Source organism: Falco punctatus (genome assembly GCF_963210335.1).
Source record: "Falco punctatus genome assembly, chromosome: 1".
Lineage (NCBI taxonomy): Eukaryota > Metazoa > Chordata > Aves > Falconiformes > Falconidae > Falco > Falco punctatus.
This window is the reverse complement of record NC_137580.1, coordinates 59,346,018-59,367,469: the sequence shown is the minus strand read 5'-3', so window position 1 is coordinate 59,367,469 and position 21,452 is coordinate 59,346,018. Positions and strand designations below refer to the sequence as shown.

Sequence of the window (21,452 nt, the reverse complement as noted above, 5' to 3'; positions counted from 1 at the left end):
CGCGGGGCTGGAGACGCGGGGAGAGCAGCGCCCGGGGCTCGGCTGCCGGGGCAGCGGGCGGGCTGCGAGGGGCGCCGGGGGAGCGGCACTCTGCCGGCCCGGCCTCCTCCCGCGGGCCGCCCCGCCCGCCCGCCCACCCCACGTGACGCGGCCCCGCCCCCGGCCCCACCCCGGCACGGCGCGGCGCGCGCATGGCGCTCTGTTTTGTAACCCCCTTCCATCTTGAGCCCGCCCCCTTCCACCCCGCCCCCTCGTGGCGTCGGCCGCCGCCAATGGCCGGCCCGGCCGGCGGTCAGGTGACGTAGCGCTTTATGTAAGCCGGCGGGGTGAGGGCGCGCGGCGGAGCGGTTTGAACGGGGGGCAGTGCTGGGCGCGCGCCGCCGTCTCCTGGCAGGGCGGGGGACCGTGGCCCCGGGTCGCGCGCGCAGAGGCGCGCACGTGACAGTCCCCCCCCAGTCCCGTCCCCCCCCCCCCCCGCGAGGGTGCCTTGCTTCTTCCTCCTCCGCCCCGCGCCGTCAGTGCCTCAGCGTCGTGCGCGGAGCCGAGCCCGGCGGCCGGAGCCGGAGCGCCACACCCCCTTGCTGGAGCCGGGCAGCCGATGGCGTTCTCTCCTGTGGCCGTGAGCTCGGAGGCGTCGCCGGAGCCGGGCGGCAGCGGGAGCCCGGGCGAGGAGGCGGATGGGGAGCGGGAGCCGCTACCGCGGCTGGGCGAGAGGCCGGTGCCCGGGAACCGCCTGAAGGAAGTGGTGGGCGCGTCCTTGGCGTCGCTGTGTCTCGGCCCCCTCGCCGGACCTCAGCGCCTCGGGACCCTGGTGGACTGCCTGGTGCTGAACTACCGCCTGCGGCAGGGGCTGGGCCGGAGCCGGGACCGCGGGGCCGAGGGCGGGGGCGCGGCCGAGGGGCCGCTGCGCTGCTGCGGCTGCGGCAGGTTCCTGAGCGAGCCGGTCACCGTCCCGTGCGGGCACACCTACTGCCGCCGCTGTCTCCGGAGGGAGCTGCGGGCCCGCTGCCGCCGCTGCCGGGACTGGCTACTGCCGTCGGGGGGCACCAGCACGGCCGCTGCCCCGCTGCGGACCAGCGTCGTCCTCAACCAGCTGGCGGAGAAGTGGTTCCCGGGCGAGTGCGAGCGGGCGAGGACCGGGAGCCGGCTGGAGGAGCTGCTGGCCCAGGGCCGCTTCCGAGAGGCTCTGGGCGCCGCCGGCCAAGCTCTGCGAGCAGGTAAGGCTGGAGGGGGCAGGCTGTTCTCCACCGGTCCCCCGGGCCTGAGCCGCAGGCTCCCGCCTCGCTCTCCGCCCCTGCCCCGGCGGGACCGTAGCGAGCCGGCGGTGGGCTGGGGGGTGGCGGTGTGGCGGAGCCGGCGGGTGTGCGCTCCCCGCCGGCCCCTCGGCCCCGCTCCCTGCTCGGGGGCTGGCGGCGAGCGAAACCGACCGGTAAAGAACATCGAAAGTTTTTTTTCGAGTTTGAGAGGCTTCAGGGAACCTCCCCCCAGTCTGGCGGAGCGGAGGGACCGGTTACGGGACGCGAAGCTTTCGCACTTCGGCTGAGCCTCAAGCCCGGTCGTGGGGCGCGCCTCAGACACGGAGGGGCGCCAGCATCGGCTTCTTTCACGTTTTGCTTTATTTTTTTTTTCCTTCCCCCGCGTACTTTCGTGGGACGTGCTCACGGGAGAGTTTGCGGCTTTGTTCGGGTTTGTATTTGATAACCGCTGTGCACGGACCAGAGAAATTCTGTTACTCTGTTTAACCTTGTTTCCTGAGAGAGACCTATTTTCAGTCTTAAGTGTCACCAAGACAATTCCCAGCAGGCCGGGCCCAGTTGCATAAGCAGGCAGGCACGGAGGGGGACAGGTTGTGTAATGGCAGTGACATCATAGGTGGGTGTGGTTGAAGTTTTATAATACAGTGTTGAGAGAGGGTGCAAAGATGGGAGGTAGAGGCAGGCTTTTAGGCTCGCCTATATCGGTTGCCAGCGGTATGTCTGGTACCGGTACCATGGACACATGAGAGACGGTCAGTTTTTCAGTTTAGTCTTTGTAGAGAGAGAGCGAGTCAGATTTGCGTGACGGATACACCTAGATGGATCCAGTGCCAGGTTCCTTTGTTGTTTTTTGTTCGACTGGATTTTGACACCTGTGGGTGACTTGTGGGGTTCTGTTTTCATTTGTGCCATTTTATTTCTGTTCAGAAATTTAGGAATTAATATTTTTACAGATTTAAGTGTATTACGTATGTATAGTTGTCTGTAGCGGAGAAAATACCAAAAGCTTGCATAAGACTAATCCTTCCAATCTGTTCTGTGGAGATTCATTAGATCTAGTTCCAGAATAAACTGTTTTCAGTGTAGGTGGGATTAAATCTCAGATATATTTTATATGCCTTTTTACAATCTAATTTGAAGAGGTTCAGTTGTGGCCTTCAATTCTACGTTATTTGCCAAGGTGTTTCCAAAATGCAGGATATGGCATAGATGTGACCTGAGAAAGTGGTGATTCTGTTTTGAACCTTGGAACTGTATGGAGCAGACCTTTCTTCTTTGTGTGTTCTGAAGTACAGCATTGACTCATACAGGTCACAAAAGAAATGGAGTCAAAAATCAGTGGCCTTCAGGATACAAACTGTCATCTGTTATTCATCACATACTGATCACACAAACAGGGGACCTGTTTTATGTTTCAAGATTGTTTTGAAAGAATAAAAGAGAAAATTAATTCTAGAGTCTAGTTAATCCTTATTTTATAGATTTGGCAATATGATTTAGCTATCTATGGGGAAAGAACTTGGATTCCTTTTTTTGTGAAGCTATAGCTTAAATTCTGGCTTTAGAACAGGTTTAAAATTTGAAAATAGTTACCAGCTGTGATGCTTATCTCAAATTTTATTATTCAAATTCAGTACATGTGCTGCAATTATGTGCTAGAAGCTCAGTTTAAGATCCTTTGTACAGCTATTTCCTGTGTCTCCAGTCCTACTGAAGAACTATCGATATTCCAAGTATTCTGGTAAAGTACTGAAGAACTTCATGAATCAGAATGCAGACATGTTAAATGTGAATTTAGAGCTGTAGGCTCACAACTACAAATGGAAGGTGATTTCAGGCCAATAGAGAGCTAATTAATAGCTGCTGGTACACTTACTATCTTCCTACAGAACATGAATCTTGAAAACACTTAGAGATGAAAAAACATAGCATTAGAAATGTGTTCATGTTTAAAATCTTTCATGTTCTGTTTCAATGTTTCCTCATTGCTAGTTCATCTCTGATTCTTCTTAATGCAAATAGAAAAATAAAAAATTGTGATAAAAATAAATCTGATGTCCTAAGTAAGGCACTAAACCTTTACTCAAATGGCATCTTTTTGTAACTTTCTTACATTTCTTGAAACATCTGAAAGAGAAGTATTTGCCATGGTACAAAAGTGACTTTTGAAAAACGTGGTTAGTGTATTTTCAAAAATATGGTTAGTATATTCCTTGCAGAGGTAGAAATGGAATAGGTTAGTTAAAGGAAGTCTATTGGATTAAAATGTAAGTGCAGCTTGTCTTTAATCAAGTGTCCTGAAACACACAGCTAATAGGCTTGAGTTTGATCTGAATCACAGACTCATTCCTGCTGGAGTGGGCCTCAGGAGGTCTGTTGACCAATCAATCTCCTGTTCAAAGCAGAATAAACACTGAGGCCAGAGCAGTTTGCTTAAGGTTTTGTCCAGCTGGATGATAAAAACCTACAAGGATGAAAATTTCACAGCCTGTCTGGGCAACCTGCTCAAAGGTTCACTATTCTCATAGTGAGAAATTGTCTTCTTATTTCTAGTCTGAACTACCCTTTTTTCAGTTTATAACCATTGTCTCTGGTCTTTCCCCCCATGCACTTCAGTAAAGAGTTTTCTAGGTAGCCTCTTCTTGGATTCTGGAAGGCTGTTGGGTTCTCCCAAGGCCTCTGGGAATTGTTTTCCACTAAACAAGCCCAGTTCTCTCAGCCTCTTGTGGGTTGTGTGTTCCAACCCCTGATCATTGTGGTGACTCTGTAGTCATGTATTAATAAATACTGTGTCCTAAAGTTTTCTCTGCACAGTGGTTGTGATGTGCATGTCTTTTTATTTTGAAGAATTCTGTATATTGTTAAGAACCATATAAAAGGCATGCAGGATCAGATCAGAGGTGGTCCATTTATCAATATGTTTATGACGACAGTAGTCAGGAGCATATGCTTTGGAATATAAAAAAAAGAACACATAATGAGTGGGTTTTTGTGTGTACGCTTTTGTATACTTTCCTGTTAGTGTAATAACTGGTACACACAGTTCTGCACTGAAAGTACCTAGTGTCTTTTTTATTAAAATCATTTGTCCTTGGGTATGCTAGAAGTGAGTGACTTCAGTATTTACAATATATTGGATTACTGAAATTGAAAATTCAAGCACAGATTTCTGCTCTGTTTAGTCTTTGGTATAAGGATCTGAAATAGTTTTGCATCTTCCCTTTAGGTGGTAAATGTTAAAATAAATGCTGAAATATTGCAAAATGATGTTTTCACAATTACAAAACAAAGAAATTATAGCTACAAAATTGAATGTATAGATGTAGATAGAATCATAGATCATTTAGATTGGAAAAGACCTTTAAGATCAAGTCCAGCTGTTATCCTGGCACTGTCAAGTACACCACTAAACCACATCCCTAAGCACCACATATACACATCTTTTTAAATACCTCCAGGGATGGTGACTCAACCACATCCCTGGGCAGCCTGTTCCAATGCTTGATAGCCCTTCCAGTGGAGCACTTTTTCCTAATATCCAATCTAAACCTCCCCTGGTGCAACTTGAGGCCATTTCCTCTTGTCCTGTTGCTTGTTATTTGGGAGAAGAGACCTACACTGACCTTGATACAGCCTCCTTTCAGGGAGCTGTAGAGAGCAATAATGTCTCCCCTCAGTCTCCTTTTCTCCAGGCTAGACACCCCCTGGTTCCCTCAGCCGCTCCTCATAGGACTTGTGCTCCAGACCCTTCACCAGCTCCGTTGCCTTTCTCTGGACACGCTCCAGCACCTCAGTGTCTGTCTTGTCATAAGGGCCCCAAAACCGAACACAGTGTTCGAGGTGCGGCCTCACCAGCGCTGAGCACAGGGGGACGATCACTGCCCTTGTCCTGCTGGCCACACCATTTGTGGTACAAGCCAGGATGCTGTTGGCCTTTTTGGCCACCTGGGCACATGGCTGGCTCATGTTCAGCTGGTTGTTGACCAACATCCCCAGGTCCTTTTCCTCCAGGCAGCTTTCCAGCTGCTCTTCCCCAAGCCTGTGGTGTTGTGTGGGGTTGTTGTGACCCAAGTGTAGAACCTGGCACTTCTCCTTGTTGGACCTCACAAAATTGGCCTCATCTCATTGATCCAGCCTACCCTTGAGCAGATCAATGCTCTGCCCAACGTAGTGTTGCCTTCAAGTTTACTGAGCGTGCACTAGTTCTCTTCATCCAGATCATTGATACAGATGTTAAACAGAACTGGCCCCAGTACTGAGCCCTGGGGAACACCACTTGTGACCTGCCACCTTTGGTCTTGCAAATATTGAGACCCAATTTTTTACATGCATTAATCATTAATTGGCAGCATTTGTGTGTGTTCAGCAGCAGAATTGGGGTCCCAATTAAACTCCTTGGTTTAGCCTTTTGTACCAGTTCAGTTGGAATTATGCTTTTCTGTTTGAAAAAGAAATGGACAAAATGTCTACCTGCTGTAGACTTGAACTTACATTTTTATATTCAAACTACCCTTCACCCTCCCCCAGGAAAGAAGTCTGAGAGTTCCTCTGGTCGTGTTATATGCTTGAAAGTCTAAAAAAGATGAGCTCCCTCTGTGTGCAAATAGGTAGCTTATCAGAGTACAAAGACCTGCACTTACTGCTGCCTTTCAAGAAGAGAATTTGGTTTGGTACTAACTCTGCTGGGCAACAAAGACTCAAATACAATAGAAAAAATGGTCTGAAAAGTGTGATCTAAGCTCCTGCCTTACTAGGCTACAGGATCACAAAACACAAAGCCACAGGAAAGCAGGCTTCAGAGTTGTTCTGCTTGTATAACTAGTATTTAAGTCAGACAAAGACAGTTTCCCAAACTTCTGTTAATGCAAACATTTTATTATATCTAAAATAAAATAAAAACCAAACGAACCAGGTTGGGGAATATTTGTATTTGAAGGGAAATAGTCAACTCGAAAGACAACTCATATCAGAAAGACACTTCGGTTTCAACTGTGAAATCTTCCCTGAGGTTTGATTTTCTTAATCCTCTCTTTTCCCTTAAGTTTTTTTCACATGTAGCATTATGGATCTAAATATAAAGCAATATGTTGGAATACATGGGAATATTGACCAGTTTGGCTTTTAAATGTAAAACAAGCTCATGTTGGAAAACCTGAAAATTTAAACTAGACATTTAGAATAGGCCAAGATAGAATATTGAATTGAAATTATCCCCTTCCAAGAAAACCTTGTTGGAATATACTTAAAGAACAATTTAATTTTAGTATCATTTACAGTAGACCGATGTTTGACTTATCTCATTCAATGAAAAACAAGGATGTTTTTCTTTAAAAAAAAATCAAGAACAAAGCAGCGTGCTGGCATTTTTTCCAAACAATAACTACAGTAAGTTGTGTTATGAAAACTGTAGTTTTAGTGGCATGGAGATGAGTGTGCTTCCCATTTAGAGGTTGCTTTACTAAAAGTGCAAAATGCTGTATGGACATGAGAATTTGTCTTTACTGAACACATACTAATGTTTTCCCATTGCAGAAGTTCCACTAGTGCGACTCCTTACAACAGGGCTGCCAGCTGGTATTAAAGGCTTTCTGGTACTGGCTATCACTTTTCAGACCACATGGTGATAAAGCCTAATTCTGGTACTTACCAGATGGATGCCATTGTGAAAGTGGCACGTGTGTCTCCAGCCATAGTTGGAAGAGGTTGGGCATTATAAAAACAAATGACAGCCTAAAGAAAAACTGAAATGTTTGAAAGCAAACTTTGTAATATTTAGACTTTTTAATATGTGCACTGAATTCCCAGATTTCTGTGGGTTTGAATGAGTGTAATATAAAGCTAGTCTACTTAGTCCTCATTTTTTGTTGTACAGTAGTACTGAGCAATACTTTATTCTGTTGACCTCAGTGATAGATCCTTTAAAATATATTTTATTGTTGCTGCAATACATTAGAGGGTCCAAAATTTGATCTTTGGCTTGAAAGACATGAGCCTGGAATTACTGCCACTTTTAATAACCGAACACTGGGGGGCAGGGGAGAATGTACTCCAGTAATTTTGAAAGTATTGTACAAGAAAGTGTGTATATGAAATATCACTATGAAAGCATATCTAATTAAAAATTACAAATTTCTGAATTGTTAAAAATGTTACTTTGTCTTCAGATTCCAGTGACTTGATGCTAAGAATTTACCGTGCTGAGTCATATGTTGGCCTCCAAGAATATAAAACAGCCATAGAAGATCTAAATTTTGTTATTTCTAAAATGCCAAATTGGCCAGAGGTGAGTTGATATGAACTCTTCATTTTTCAAAATCTGTGTTTATCTATAAAATTAATGAACTCTAAATTATACTTGCATCAAGTTAAGAACCTAGGTCAGCTACCTTAAACATCATCTTGTAACACATGCAAAATGCTGAATGGTATCTTAAAATAGTTACTTATAGTTACAGGTTACTGATGAGTACAGCAGGTTGGAGTTGATTGACAAACATACTTAGAGTTGGGATAGTTTATGGTGATGTAACCTGTGACAGCTGGGGTTTGTTTTGTTTATTTCTTATTTTTTGTTGAGAGGGACACTGCTATTCTTTTGCTGAAAAGCTCAAAGAAACCCAGTGGGAACTGAGCTTTGCAAATAGCGCAGGCAGCTGGGGAGTCACTGGCTTTCAGAACTGTAAGAGACTGCAGCACTGTCTAAATTCTGAGCACAGCAGGAGTAGCAAGGTCTTGCCACACAAGGGGAGGTAACTGCTGCTGTTTTGGTATCTCCTGTGTTCAGCAGTTCCACAGCTACTGCATATTCAGGGAGCATCCTGCTTTATGCTTTTCAGCATTGGTAGTACTGTCTACTTTTTTTCTGTATGCTTGGAAAGAAACCTTACTTAACTGAGCTTGGTAGGAGGATTAGCATACTTTCCTTCTTCAGAATACATCTTAATGAAACTGCCCAAATCCATCAAAGATGATGCATACCCTTATCTGACAGCCTTGTTTAACAGATCCTGCTGTTAATACTGGCAGTTGTTCTGTAGAAACTGCGCTCTGGGTTTTTTTTTTTTTTGTTTGTTTGTTCTTAATTTCAGTTTCTGGGTCATTATCCAAAATCTCATCTACAAGTAGGTATTGTTGTTTTATCTAACTTTTGTTAGAAAACTTTTTTTGTCTAACTTGGACTTATGTTAGTGCAAATACAACTTTTTAAAACTGACATAAATTGAGTAAGGGACTTCTTAGTTCCAACGTAATATAATTATAGGTAGATTCAGGAAAATTTAGTAGTCTTTTTTTCCCCTCTCTTCCCCCCCCCCCCCCCCCCCCCCCCTTTCAGGAAAAACAGTGCACAGATTATTTTTTTTTTCCTAGCTGTTGTCCAGTATTCAAGAATAAAATATAGTTGGAGGAAGGATTTCCAGAAGTTTATTGTTTTGTTTTAAAAATATAGATTAAGATGTATATAAGGGATACATGGTCGTGTGGATTGTTTTCTTTCTAGCTACCCTTCTCCTGCAGGCTGGAACCGTAAGGCTTTTAATGAAACAGAGGGCAAAAAAGGTGTCTGGTAAGCCGTTGTATGAGGTTAAGTAATAATTTGCATTTCCTGTCACTCTTCTTCCCCTCCAAAGGGTCACAGAAGAGGGAAATTAAGGCTTTTTGCGTATTCAGCGCTAAGCATGTAAGGCAAAGCAAGTTAACCGGAAGGAGACTAACACCAGACTGCCCCATGACTCTTTTCAAACACTGTAGGGAATGTATGTTAGACAAGGCATGTAGGTCATCCACACTGTGCACAGCTGAAGTTTGTTGAGGAGCTACATTCTTCTTGTCATGGAGGGTTCTAATTCTGTTGTAGTGCCTGCAAGATGAATACTGCAGTTCTGCGTACTTGATAGAAATGTCTTCATGGTATCTGTTTTTCAGGTCTACTTCCGGAAAGGAAAAGTGCTGCAAGACTCTGGCTTTGTAGGTGATGCCTTACAACTGTTTCTACAGTGCTTAGCCCTTGATGAGGACTTTCTTCCAGCCAAGCTAGAAGTAGAAAGGGTAATTTTGTTTTTGAAACTGGATTACTCTCTCTGATGTGATTCTTTTATAAAACTCCCATTATGGTAGGCTTTAAGCATGTAAAAATCTTCAATACATACAGAGAAGGTTCAGGTGGCAGATTATTTATTTTCAAGGTATATCGTACTATGTTGAAGAGATAGCCCTAATGTACACGTTTTAAGCACATGTTTATAAGTACATAGGCTTTTGAAGTTATTAAATGAAAATCTAGAAAACTGGAAAGCAGGCAGCAAGTTGTACTCTTCTGTGCCCAGAGCACAACAGTTTTTCTTTGATAGTAAAAAGTACATTGAAAAATGTTGTTGATGCATGATATTGAATTGATAATGTCTATCTGAAGAGCTCACTCATTTGTAGTAAAGATTTCTGGATAAATTTATTTTTAGTAATACAGCTATGTAAACTTGTTTTCAATCGTTCTTTCTCAGTTACTGCTTAAATAAAGCTCTGGTTTTGAGGATAACTCCATATAGATTAAATTCTTATTTTTGGTATGTAGTTTTATAATGGAGCTATGTCTATATCCTTTTTCATTATTATGAACATTTAGCTGTTTGTTTTCTAGACATTGTGTGATGTGCTGTCACCAGAGAAGTTAGGAGAGAGTCTGAAGGAATCTGCTTGGAATTCACCGCATACTCGAAATAAACCTTTTATACTTAGTTCTGAGGTGACCGAGTCTTACTGTAACTTACAGCTTTGTCCTGAGCAGGTAAAAAACCTATAGGATAAGTTTCCTCCTTGCCCAATATGCAAACATCAGGTGTTCTGATATCCTTATTTGTCATATTTTCCAGCCTAAATGCTGACTTTCTGTAATTAGCTAAATTGGAAGAAAAGAATTGTGATTTGGAAGTAATGTATTTTCATTTGGAGAGTTAGACTCCTCATTCCAGTGAACTACTTATTAGAAGGTGCTGAGATTTTATTTTAGTGACTTCAAAATAAAGAGAAATACAAGTTTTGTTCTCTTTGAAGCAGGTGAAGACTTGTAATTTGTTAACGCTAAGCAAATTTGAGTACTGTCTTATTAAATTTCTTTAGTTAACTAATGAACTAACTATGGGTGTCAGTTTGACTTGTATATCTTTGCATGTTCACATCTTGCATACTTAGATTTGTGTTACTCTAACTACACTTTCGTTCATCTTACCATTACAGAGTTTAGAAGGATCAGATGTACTGGAGCCTGTTAGTGGAAGCTTAAATCGCACACAGTCTGCCCATGCTCTTAACTCAACAAAAGACCTTGCCAAGGAAGATGGCTTAAAGAGAGTGTCTTCTGAACCCCTTCTCTCTGGCCAAGAAAAAGGTGCTTTGTTGAAAAGAAAGCTTTCCTTTTCAGAACAGGATACAGTTGTGTGTGAAGATGGAAGAAACAAACACAAAAAGCAAGGAGGTAAACAGTCACTTACATTGAAATGTAAAGTGTTTACTGACTTGCGCCTTTTTTTGAAGGACTATTTTGTCTTATGTTTCCTTAGAAAGTACAAAAAGGGACATGACACTGGTTTTTGGAACAATTCCAGGGGATCTGATTGATGTATCAGATTTTGAGTGCTCTCTATGTATGAGGTAAGATTTTCTCCTTGATTCAGTATTTCCATTATAGATGTTTGGCCCCATATCTGCTACACATATAAACTCAGGTACATATAGGTTGTGATGAGTTCTGGTATGAGTCAATACTTTTCAGCCTTCCTCTATCCCTGCTTATTTAAATGTGTCACTTGCTGTAGTGGAATATAATACAGCATTATTTTAATCAGCTTGCTTTTTAAATTAAGCTTGGCATTGCTAACCAGTAACTTTAAAAGGACAGGATCTTTTGTGGTTAAATGTTACAGGTTTTCTTCAGTCAATAGAACTATTAAACTTTTTATTTTGGGAAGGGTAATGCTTAGAAGCATTGCTTGTGAACCACATACTTGTCTAGGACATGTAGATACTTCAGCATGTTAGTCTACTTAAATGTAGCTGATGTATTTGAAAGCTCTTACTGTCTTGGTTTTCAGAATAAATACCTTAAAACATATTATGTATACTAAACTGTCCATAGTTCTGTTACTAGTGTATGATGCTTCTATTAAAACAACTTAGCTCCTCAAAGAATCACTTAATTTTGGGTATTCTGAATCTCTATGTAGTGCAACCAAAATCTTTATACGTTGGGATAAATGTTTAGGTATTTAGAGTGTTGAAGTATGTCCAGATTCATCAGAAAACGAAAAATGTGTAGTGTTGAATTGAAACGAACTGCAGTATAGGATTAAAAGTAAAATAAGGAGATATGGGATTAATTTTTCTCTTCTTTGTTATAGTATAACTAGTCTTAAAAATTAAAGAGGTTGATCGCTGACTTTTTAACAAAACACACTTGCCATGGCATCTAACTTCTAATAACTTTGTTTCAGGCTATTCTTTGAGCCAGTGACAACCCCTTGTGGACATACGTTTTGCAAAGGTTGCTTGGAACGGTGTTTAGATCATGCTCCTCAGTGTCCACTCTGTAAGGAGAGTTTGAAAGAGGTACTGTTTCTCAGTAGAGTTCACAAATACAAATACTGTATCATTTTAAAGGCTGTTTCACTTAAACCCTGCAACTTGGATTCAGTTGTGTTACGGATCGCTGCTAGAAAGGAAAAACCTGAGACAAACTTTGTCAATACAAGTTGATTAGGCTTGCCTCAGGGTCTTAGAGGTTTTATGTTTCTGTGACCATCTACTTCATTGATGTAATTAAATCCTAAGTCTTTTTAAACTTTGGTTTTTGTATTTGTATGGCTGTATAACCTAGGAAATCAATTCTGTCTCTGGTAAGCATAGAAGTACAAACTAAGTTAGACACTTGAATTGTCAGACACTAAGAATTAAAGTAGAGAATCTAATTTTCAAATATTACAGTAATGTGAGCTGTTAAGCAATGAAACATAAGAACTTCAGAGCTGTAGGTTTCATATGTTCAATTCATGACACATTTCATATGTTATGGTTTTAAATAAAAGCTGCATTTTCTCAAGCCTCTTGTTAATATATATGAAAAAAAAACCCTAAAATATTTTTTTCAATTGCCTAACAGTACCTTGCAAGCAGAAAATATAGCATCACAGAACTGCTGGAGGAATTAATAATGAAGTATCTGTCTGATGAATTGTGTGAGAGAAAAAGAATTCATGCTGAAGAAACTGCTGAACACTCAAAGTAAGCTTGCTGTCTTTTATCTAGAAAACTTGAGAGGTCTATGTATGTATGGAAGCAGTATGGAAATCCTTTTTAGAAGTGTTTTATTGTTTTGGTGATTATTAATAATGGCATATTACAGATGCAAGAAGGAGTATAAAGTCATGTTAATTTGGGGTCTTATGTATTTCAGAAAATTAACTTTTTTTTTTAGCTACTGTGGAAATAAAAAAATCACAGTTTGGTAGTAGCAATGTGAGGCTCTTAAGTCCTCTACAGAATACGTTTGCCCTTTTGTTTCTCTTTCTGCATGCACTGTCGTGAAGCTTCAGTTTTCACTTCACTGCTGTGAATGGAATTGTCCTCTTGAGTTGGCTGCAGTGTCTGGGATACTTGAATATCTTTCAAAGCAGTTCAGGATAGATGTTAATTGTATAATGATAGATAGGTGTGATGAAAAGAAATCATTTGGATTTTGTTGTAATCTTGATGTTTACTTCTAGTAGACTTCCTTCCGATATATAAAGCATTGTGTATTGTAGACATGAATATTGGAAAACTATTTAAACCAGTAGCTCATGCAACTTATGTAACAGAATCGATACATTAGAATTATGTTTTATAGTCTGAAAGGTGTTAAAATTAAATACCTGGTAATGTTTTAATGCTAACTTGTTTGTATCAATTATCAACTGTACATACTTGATAAGATATCATGAAAAAAATATGGTATTTTTCAATTAGGTGTGCTGAGGCATATTGCAAGGTAGAAATTACACCCTGGGTTGCATCTTGTGATCTGCAGTCCATCACTCAAAATAATCTAAGTGGTGACATGGCTACTATGTAGTTACTAGTTACTGCTACATCTTTTTAGTTCCAGGAAAACTGGTTCTGAGGGCATAATGGCTTGTATAGCTCAAACTAAAACAAAAAGGAAAAATGTAACTAACACCCCTGTCCTCAAAACAAAGGCCTTCATTCGCTGACTAGATACTACGAACTAGGTAACTATGAGGCTTACCGTCCAGGATGTATTCAAACTAGTACATAGGTATTCAGTCACTGTTAGTATGTTTTTGTTATTTATGAAAGTTATTACAATGTGCTTATTATTAAACTTTGAAAAGAGTGCACCACTCAAATACAGCAAACATACTGAAAAAATTTATTGTCTTGGCATAGCTCAGTGCTTAGATATTTAAGTCACGTATTGCTTTTGATGTTCTCTTGAAGCTTGACCAAGAATGTTCCAATGTTTGTTTGCACTATGGCATATCCTACTGTGCCTTGCCCTCTACATGTGTTTGAGCCAAGATACCGACTAATGATTCGCAGAAGTATGGAAACTGGAACTAAACAGTTTGGGATGTGTATAAGTGATTCTCAAAACAGGTAGGTTTACATCCTAATTCTAAGCATGTCATCTCTTATGTCTTTTTTTTTTTTTTTTTTAATCTAAGAAGTGTTTTTTCAGAGCTATATAATTGCGTTACTGACAAGGTCTTTTTTCTAGTTTTGCAGATTATGGTTGCATGCTGCAAATTAGGAACGTTCATTTTCTACCTGATGGACGGTCTGTTGTTGATACAGTTGGTGGAAAGAGATTTAGAGTTTTACGGAGAGGGATGAAAGATGGTTATTGCACTGCAGACATTGAATATTTGGAAGATGTTAAGGTATCCAGAATTCTGTCTAAATACTTACTAGTGTTAACGCCTGCAGATTTTTGCTTCGTTTGTTCTTGAGAGCTCTGTTTCAAATTTTTAGGTCCCTGGACCAGTGGAAGATTCAGTGCCAGCACGCGAAAGAAATGGAAGCTAGCTTAATTTTTTTATTATTATAAAGCAACAAAGAAATCCTATGGGTTTTGTTTGAACAATAGTTTGAAACTAACTTTTAAAAATATCACAGGACTTCTTTACTATTCAGTCATTAGCAATCAAGGTTTAGGAGAATGCAAGAAATATATTTAAATATAGTTGAATGTTTCTCAATTTTAGTTTAAACACCTTAATTGTTTCTTTATCTCTAATGATATTTTCATTCCTCCTATAGGTTGCTGATGAAGAAGAACTAAAGAAACTGAGAGAACTTCACAATTTTGTTTACAATCAGGCCTGCAGTTGGTTCCAAAACTTAAGAAACAAATTTCGCACTCAAATTCTTCAGCATTTTGGGCCAATGCCTGACAGGGAGGAAAATATACAGGTGAGACATCATTTAGTATCAACTATTAGGTGCTTATTTTTCAAAATAAACCCTCTGTTAATGACTACTAAACATTAAAAGAAAAAAACTAGCTTTTTTCCCCAGCTTCGTAGGCAGTAAATCTTGTGTCTTGTTTTCTGTTATAATGAGCCACAAAAGGCAATTCTGTCACTGTTCAGCAGTTTTGCAGGGAAGGATGATGTGCTGCTGTGGAGATAAAACTACTAAACTGAGAACACTTTAAGTTCCAGTAGCATTTTGAACGGTTGGTTTATGTAAAGCTGTTAGAATTCAAATGGAAAAAACCCTGTATTTTCTTCCCTGTGACACGTGCAGGCAGTAATCTTCGGCAAAGAGGTAATCACAACACTTTCCTCCTTTCTGAGTTAGTGCCATAAAGTGCTGCAGCTGGTAGGATTTGATGAATGTTTCTTAAGAAACTAGCTGTAGCAATCTATTTTAATGATTATTGTAAACAACTAATGGAGGTTGATGAGATCCTGAGAGAATGGAGGCTGGAGAAAAGTAGCATTTAAAAATACGTAAGATTTGGATTTCAAAGTGGAATTATCTATTAAATGGGGTCTTGAAAGAGCCTGTCCCTCACCCGTCTGCTAGATACTTTTATGAGACTATATAAACCAGTCAGGGGGGACTGTAGATGCTGTGGAGGCCAGTGCATGAATTCAGAAGTGATTTTAGAACAATTGAATAAAAAAAAGACTTAAACCAACGTACTAGGAAAGATGAGTAAGTGTGCAAAACCAGGGTAACTAGCAGGTCAGCAACACTGTGAGTATGTACCTGAGATTTATGATAGAAGACAAATGTGTCAACAGTGCGTTACAGATGCAAGGGGAGAGAAAGTCATCCTTCAGCGTACCACTACCAGTAATATTTTTCAAGTAATTTGAGGTAATTAATCTTCTCTGCAGTGATAGGACCTCTGCTGAGGAGTGTTATGTCTAGTTCTGGGCTTAACATCTAAGGCTTAATGTAAAGAATTGAATAAAATACAGGAAAAAGCTCCATAGTATGTTTTATCAACCTAGAAGAAACTAGTTCAGTAGTCATGCTCTGTCTAGGAAGTAATGAGAAGGGAGTGGAATTGGGAGGTGATGGAGGAGCCCTTCAAATGTAACAAGACAATTGTAATGAAAACATTAGGCTTCAAGAATACTCAAGCCTTAAGAACAGCATGACAGATAATGGATTCGGTTTTTATCAGGGAGGTTTGTTATTAGGTGATTGTCCTATACTTAGCAGTCTTTTCCCAAGAAAGCTATGAGCTTCCTTTGTTGTCTTAAAAATAATTGCTTTATCAAGCTTAGTTTAAGTATACTTTGACTTCTCAGCTGGGGAGGGATCAGAAGAGATCCCTTCAGAACCCATCTGATCTCATGGATGTGGAATTCTCTAGTTAGTATCAAACTTTAAACCAGTCTTTGTCATTGACCACTTTGTCTTTTAATGTCTTCATGTTAGTTAACTATACTGCATTGGTTATGGGTAACCAACTTATCTTTTGTTTTTAGGCAATGCCCAATGGTCCTGCTTGGTGTTGGTGGCTTCTAGCTGTTCTCCCAGTAGACCCCAGATATCAGCTGTCAGTTCTCTCCATGATGTCTTTAAAAGACCGTCTGATAAAAATCCAACATATACTCACATATTTTTCTAGAGACCAGTCCAAGTGACTAACCACCTGGGTCTTCCTGAAAAGTTACTCTGTTCTGGTTGTAGTAGCAGCTGGAATTTTTGCTGCCTTTGCACATCTAGCACTGGTTTGAGAAGTGTAGTGGAACTGCTTTTTCTCTCTCCTCCCCACCCTCCTGACTTCCTGAACCATGTGGTTCTTTGAATGCACATTTTCTTCAACTATGAGAGAAGACCACTGACGATTGCACAAAGTCAATCCAGCTAGATATGTTTTTCACGTTATCTACATTACAATTTGCACTATGTAGAAGAGAACCTTTTTGAGACTTGATAATTTTAGCCACTGACTTTTTAAAGCTGTGGGAAGTATAGGACTTAGGCTGACAGTCCAAGTTTACAACATTGAGGAGGTATTAAAGGTTTTGCAAATGTTTGCCTCGTACAACTGTTCTTTTGCTGTTTGCACAAATATTTGAAAAGTAGTATTGAATGTCACTGTTGAACATTACTACTCTTGTTGAATTATCTTGACCGTGAACATGGCACAGAATTTTAAGTTATCTTGTAAATATATGCATCACGAAACAGTTGACAATATGAACTGTATGCTGAAGTGAGAGCCAATTTTAAGGAACAAATGCAAAAAAAAAAAAGGTACTTCTGTCTAAAAATACTTAAACTGTGAATATGGTTTACATACCTAGGCCTGTACATGTTAAAGAGGAAACTGAAAACTAAATGCTAGTACCGGTTAAATTTTTACTGGGCTTTTCAGGCTGGCTGTTCTTCCAGAGCACACACTTAGTTTATAGAGCTTAGAAGAAGAAATCTTAGAGAGTGTGTGTGTGTGTGTTTGGGGACTGTGTATCCAGGATTTAAAAGCTTAAAGTTTTATTTGAACTTTTTAAGTTGGTGCAAATGTGAGTTCTATGCCTTATTCATATCAATAGTAGAGCACACTGCAGTGGCAAGGTTAGCATCATGCTGCCAATAGGTACTTTTTGTAATTAAAGGTTTGCATATTTGTGAATATGTCTGATACTGGCTTTCTTGTATGTAAATCATTTGTAAAATATTTCTTAAATCTTGCTTTTGCTAATATATTTAATTTTCAATAAAAGCTAAACGTTTGTAATATTTTTAACTTTATCAGAAACTAAAGATCACTTTCGTTTTCCATGTGCTTCTATTCTGGATTCTCAAGTAAATCCAGAAGCTGCTGTTTAACCTACATCAAGGTTGCCAGCACTTGATGACATAATTGGTATTGGACATAATCAGGCTCATTATTGGCCAGACGGGGTTTTTGCTGGTGTTCTGCTTTTGTATCTACTTTGTTTAAATTAAGGTAGTTTCAGGTATGAAGTCTGCATTTCACAAAACTTAAATTGCAGGAAACTGTTCTTGCAGAACTGTTAGGTATTTCACAGGCTTGCTAATCAGATGCTTTCGCAAGAAAAATTCATTACAAAGAAACAGCAACAGCAAAAAAAGCAAAGTTACTGTGATTAACACATGTTGCATCTAGACTGATTGTAAGTACTACTCTTCAGTAATTATTTTGCAAACGTGATCATTGTAGGTGCTGTTGGGAATGCTATGAAATTGAGAATGGGGAGGAAAGATTTTTAAGAGGATTTTCAGGTTGGAATTCTTTCAAAAGGTTGTTTTGTGGACCAGATTTTGTCACTTCATGCAGTTAGAATGGGGCAGAGCAGGCTTGCCTGAATGTTGGCACAGACCTGTCAGTAAGTACCTTGGAGAGATACCGTGCTGTACTTTACACAGGGTTTTGAATTTGGGGAGCACTCACTTATTCTTTTGATTCCTCCCACTGCCCCATGTCACACAGCAAGAGGGTTCTTTAGCTATCAAACAATAAAACAGCAACAGGCTAAGGACCAAGTTTGATCAACTTATTATTATAATAAAGTTGACAATGTAATTAAGCCTGAGTGGAATGTGAGCAATCTAGGCATAAGGGAAAGGGGGAAAGCTCGCTTGCTATGTAGGCAAGGTACAACTGTTGATAATTCTTACCTGATGATGAGCAACAGTCAAGAACATTGTCAACCTCTCCTGTTCTCCATTAGGATGTAAGGATGACTCCTTCACCAGGCAGCACCCCTGGACCAGCCAGCAAGAGCTACCCCAAGTTAGTGTGGGGACACCTTGTTTACGGGGTTGCACCTTCCCTGTTTGATCATATGATTGACAAGTTGACATAGACATGTTCTTCACGTGTAAGAACAAAACTAGATGTGTCTCAAAAGACTGGTGGTCTGCAAATAGCTATACAATAAATTGGATGTGTGTGTATGTTAATATAAGAAAGTTGTAAACCTCAACATGAGGGATTGAAGTCACTGTACGGAGAAGTATCTGCCCAGAACTGATAGGTAGTTTTCAAATTTTTCTGGCAAGGACCTCTTCCCATTCTGCTAAATTGTGGCCAAAGATCTCACTGAAATTCTTAATTCATGATTAATACTCACCTCTAGTCTTTTTACTTTAAGTTACTCTTACCAATCATCATTTCTTCTAACAACTTGGTGCCTGAAGTGAGAACTAACAGACTTTAGGTTCAGAAATTTGTTTTCTTGGTGTGAAACGGCAACTTTGTGTTTCTCCATCTAACTTGATTTGTTTGTTTGTTTGTTTATTTAACTGGCTTCATCTGTAACATTCATTCTAGCAAACTGTTTCTCTGTGGGCCTAACTTTCTTTAAGGACAATATGCAAGGATGGCTGTAAGATATGTTGGTGCAGGTGGCTGTGAAGCTTGAAGGGATGCTAGAACGTTACTAGGGAGAAACATTTGCTCTGAAACCCCTGAAAGACTAGGCCAGATTCAAATGTCGCTAGGGGCTTTACAAGACTTGGAAGGACAGTACACTCATCCCTTTGGTTCTGCAAATTATCAAACCCGTTCCTTTTGAGCTCTGTCTCAGAGTGTGTGTGTGTGGTGGGGTAAGTACCTGCCACATACTGAAATTTTACTACAGCCTCATTCGTATTGAATACAAGTGAGACACGGTAGAGCTGATCCACACAACATTCTTCTGAAAGACAGCACAAGGGAGTCTTACAGTGCAAGGTGCTGCTCATTTGACATTACCAGTTGGGGCAGGGACAGTTCCCAGAGAAAATGGTTGAAACTTTGGCTTTGAGCACATCTTCAGGAGCAGCAGACAAACCATAACTGTCTGGCTGCACCTGACCAAGCCTGAGGTGCTGCTCTTTCAGTACTGTCTGACTGCAGAAACCTGTCTATCTACAACTGGATTTCTAATGGAAGAAGGTGGTTCCATTAGTGAGTAGACATGAGATACCAGTTTAAGTATTATTGTACCCATTGCCACTTGGTATCACGCTGAAATCTGCCTATTGCCCTCTCATTTACGTGCATAAATAAAGCCACAGTATGTTTAATGCTAGGATATAAGTTATTCTAAAGCCTTTACCAAAACAAAGCAAAATAAAGACTCTACTGAGTTTTGAGCCTTAAGTTTGGTGAAGTTATACTTTCCTGGGTGCTCATGACTGCAAGTGCTTTTACAAGAGAAAGCCAATAGCAGGATTTCACCATGGGTAATTTGCAGTAGTGATAGCACCAGTGATGTAGCTGAAATGCAGTCAGGAGCGCCTGCAAGGATGTGGCAGGCTCTCTGGGACAAAGAGGCTTGAATGTTAGTGAGAAAGAAGTTGATAAAAAAGTCTTTATATTTCTAGCTGAGGGGTTTTGTTTTCTCTGGTAAGTAAACAGAAGAATGTCCTATGTTGGAAATTATTTTTAAAGCAGACTAAATATGAATCTGTACTAGCTAGGAAGCTGGCCATTCGCTAGATGTCCAAGTGTGTTAGAAAAGGGAAATGATGTAATGGGAAACTGGGGACAGGGAGTTGTGCTAAATTAAGACAAATACAGTTGCTTTCCAATCCAAATAGAAATTCTCAAGCTTGGCGTCTGAAACTCCTTAATTATACCATCTAATTGGTGAGCGTTGTTCTTTGCGTTCTCAAGAGCTTTCCGATCTGCCAGCTACGAATGTTTTTATCAGCGTAAAGAGCTATACAAGGTGCTTGGCAGAGTGGGGTGGCTTCTCCCTGATGCTGCTGTAGGGTGGTGGCGGTTTGGAGGTTTTATCTTTTTCCATTTTCTGTGTGTTCCTGTCCCCGTCCCCCAGCCTTGCACCAGACTGTGCTTAGTTCTTACTGAGGGCTCCTTGCTGGGGCTGCCGCAGCCCATCCTCTTCCCTATGCCAATGTATCAGGGCTGTTTATCAGACGTTTCAGCCGGCTGCCCCTTGCTGGAGGAAATCTCGGTATCTGTCTTGGAAGCTCCAAGTTCCTATGAAAGACAACCTGTTCTTTTCTGTGAAAAGCTCTATCCTTGAAAAAGACTCGAACTTGATGTTTGATATTCTCAAGCATCTGTTGAGCTTTTGGCAACTTGTTTGCTGCACTATTTTTCTGTCAGGATATCCTCCTACTGTTGATGAAATCTGTCATCAGGAGGGGAGAGAAGAAAAGCTGTTATCCTTAGTTCTTTCAGTAGGTTCCATGCACATACATCTTAATTCCTTCTTTAAGTTTTGAATTTTACCTTCCACAGGGAACAACAAATCTTCTGTCTTCTCCAAGTCTAAGATCTTCTTTACACTTGGCGCATACTCTTCAGGAACCAAGTCCTACAGAAAGCTCCCAGTCTAGCTGAACTGATACTTCATAGTCATTGTTTTCCATACCAAAAAAAAGTAACAGTATCTGCGTAAGGCCTGCTACAAGACCTCTGAGGGAGGAACCCAAAGCTCCAGAGGGAGCTGCAGTATTGCTGTGGTCCGACCCTTCCTGCAGTTATTTAAGGAAACAAATTGAAACAGCGGTGGGGAAAAAGGGGAAATTGAGATCTTTCCTTCCTACAGATCTCCACATGCCTGTGGTGGTTAAAGTTCTAAGAAGTAAAGGAACAGTTTGGCCCCTTTCCCCCAACAGAACCTGGGTGACTGTTCTAGTATGTAGAGTGGGGTTTAGGTTTTGAGTGCATAGGTACGCTTTAGATCCTGGCAGGAACACTGA

The 21,452-nt window shown here is 40.9% G+C and overlaps 1 protein-coding gene across 1 annotated transcript; it reads left to right on the top strand.

Annotated features, from left to right (window-relative positions):
- Nucleotides 1–452: 452 nt before the first annotated feature.
- On the top strand, nt 453–17,522 carry LONRF1 (LON peptidase N-terminal domain and ring finger 1). Its single transcript, XM_080385841.1, has 12 exons — nt 453–1,217; nt 7,421–7,539; nt 9,180–9,302; nt 9,892–10,038; nt 10,488–10,725; nt 10,811–10,901; nt 11,741–11,855; nt 12,406–12,527; nt 13,743–13,901; nt 14,023–14,185; nt 14,565–14,717; nt 16,253–17,522. The coding sequence occupies exons 1-12, from the start codon at nt 599–601 to the stop codon at nt 16,409–16,411; spliced, it is 2,208 nt and encodes a 735-aa protein (XP_080241967.1). The 5' UTR covers nt 453–598; the 3' UTR covers nt 16,412–17,522.
- Nucleotides 17,523–21,452: the final 3,930 nt, after the last annotated feature.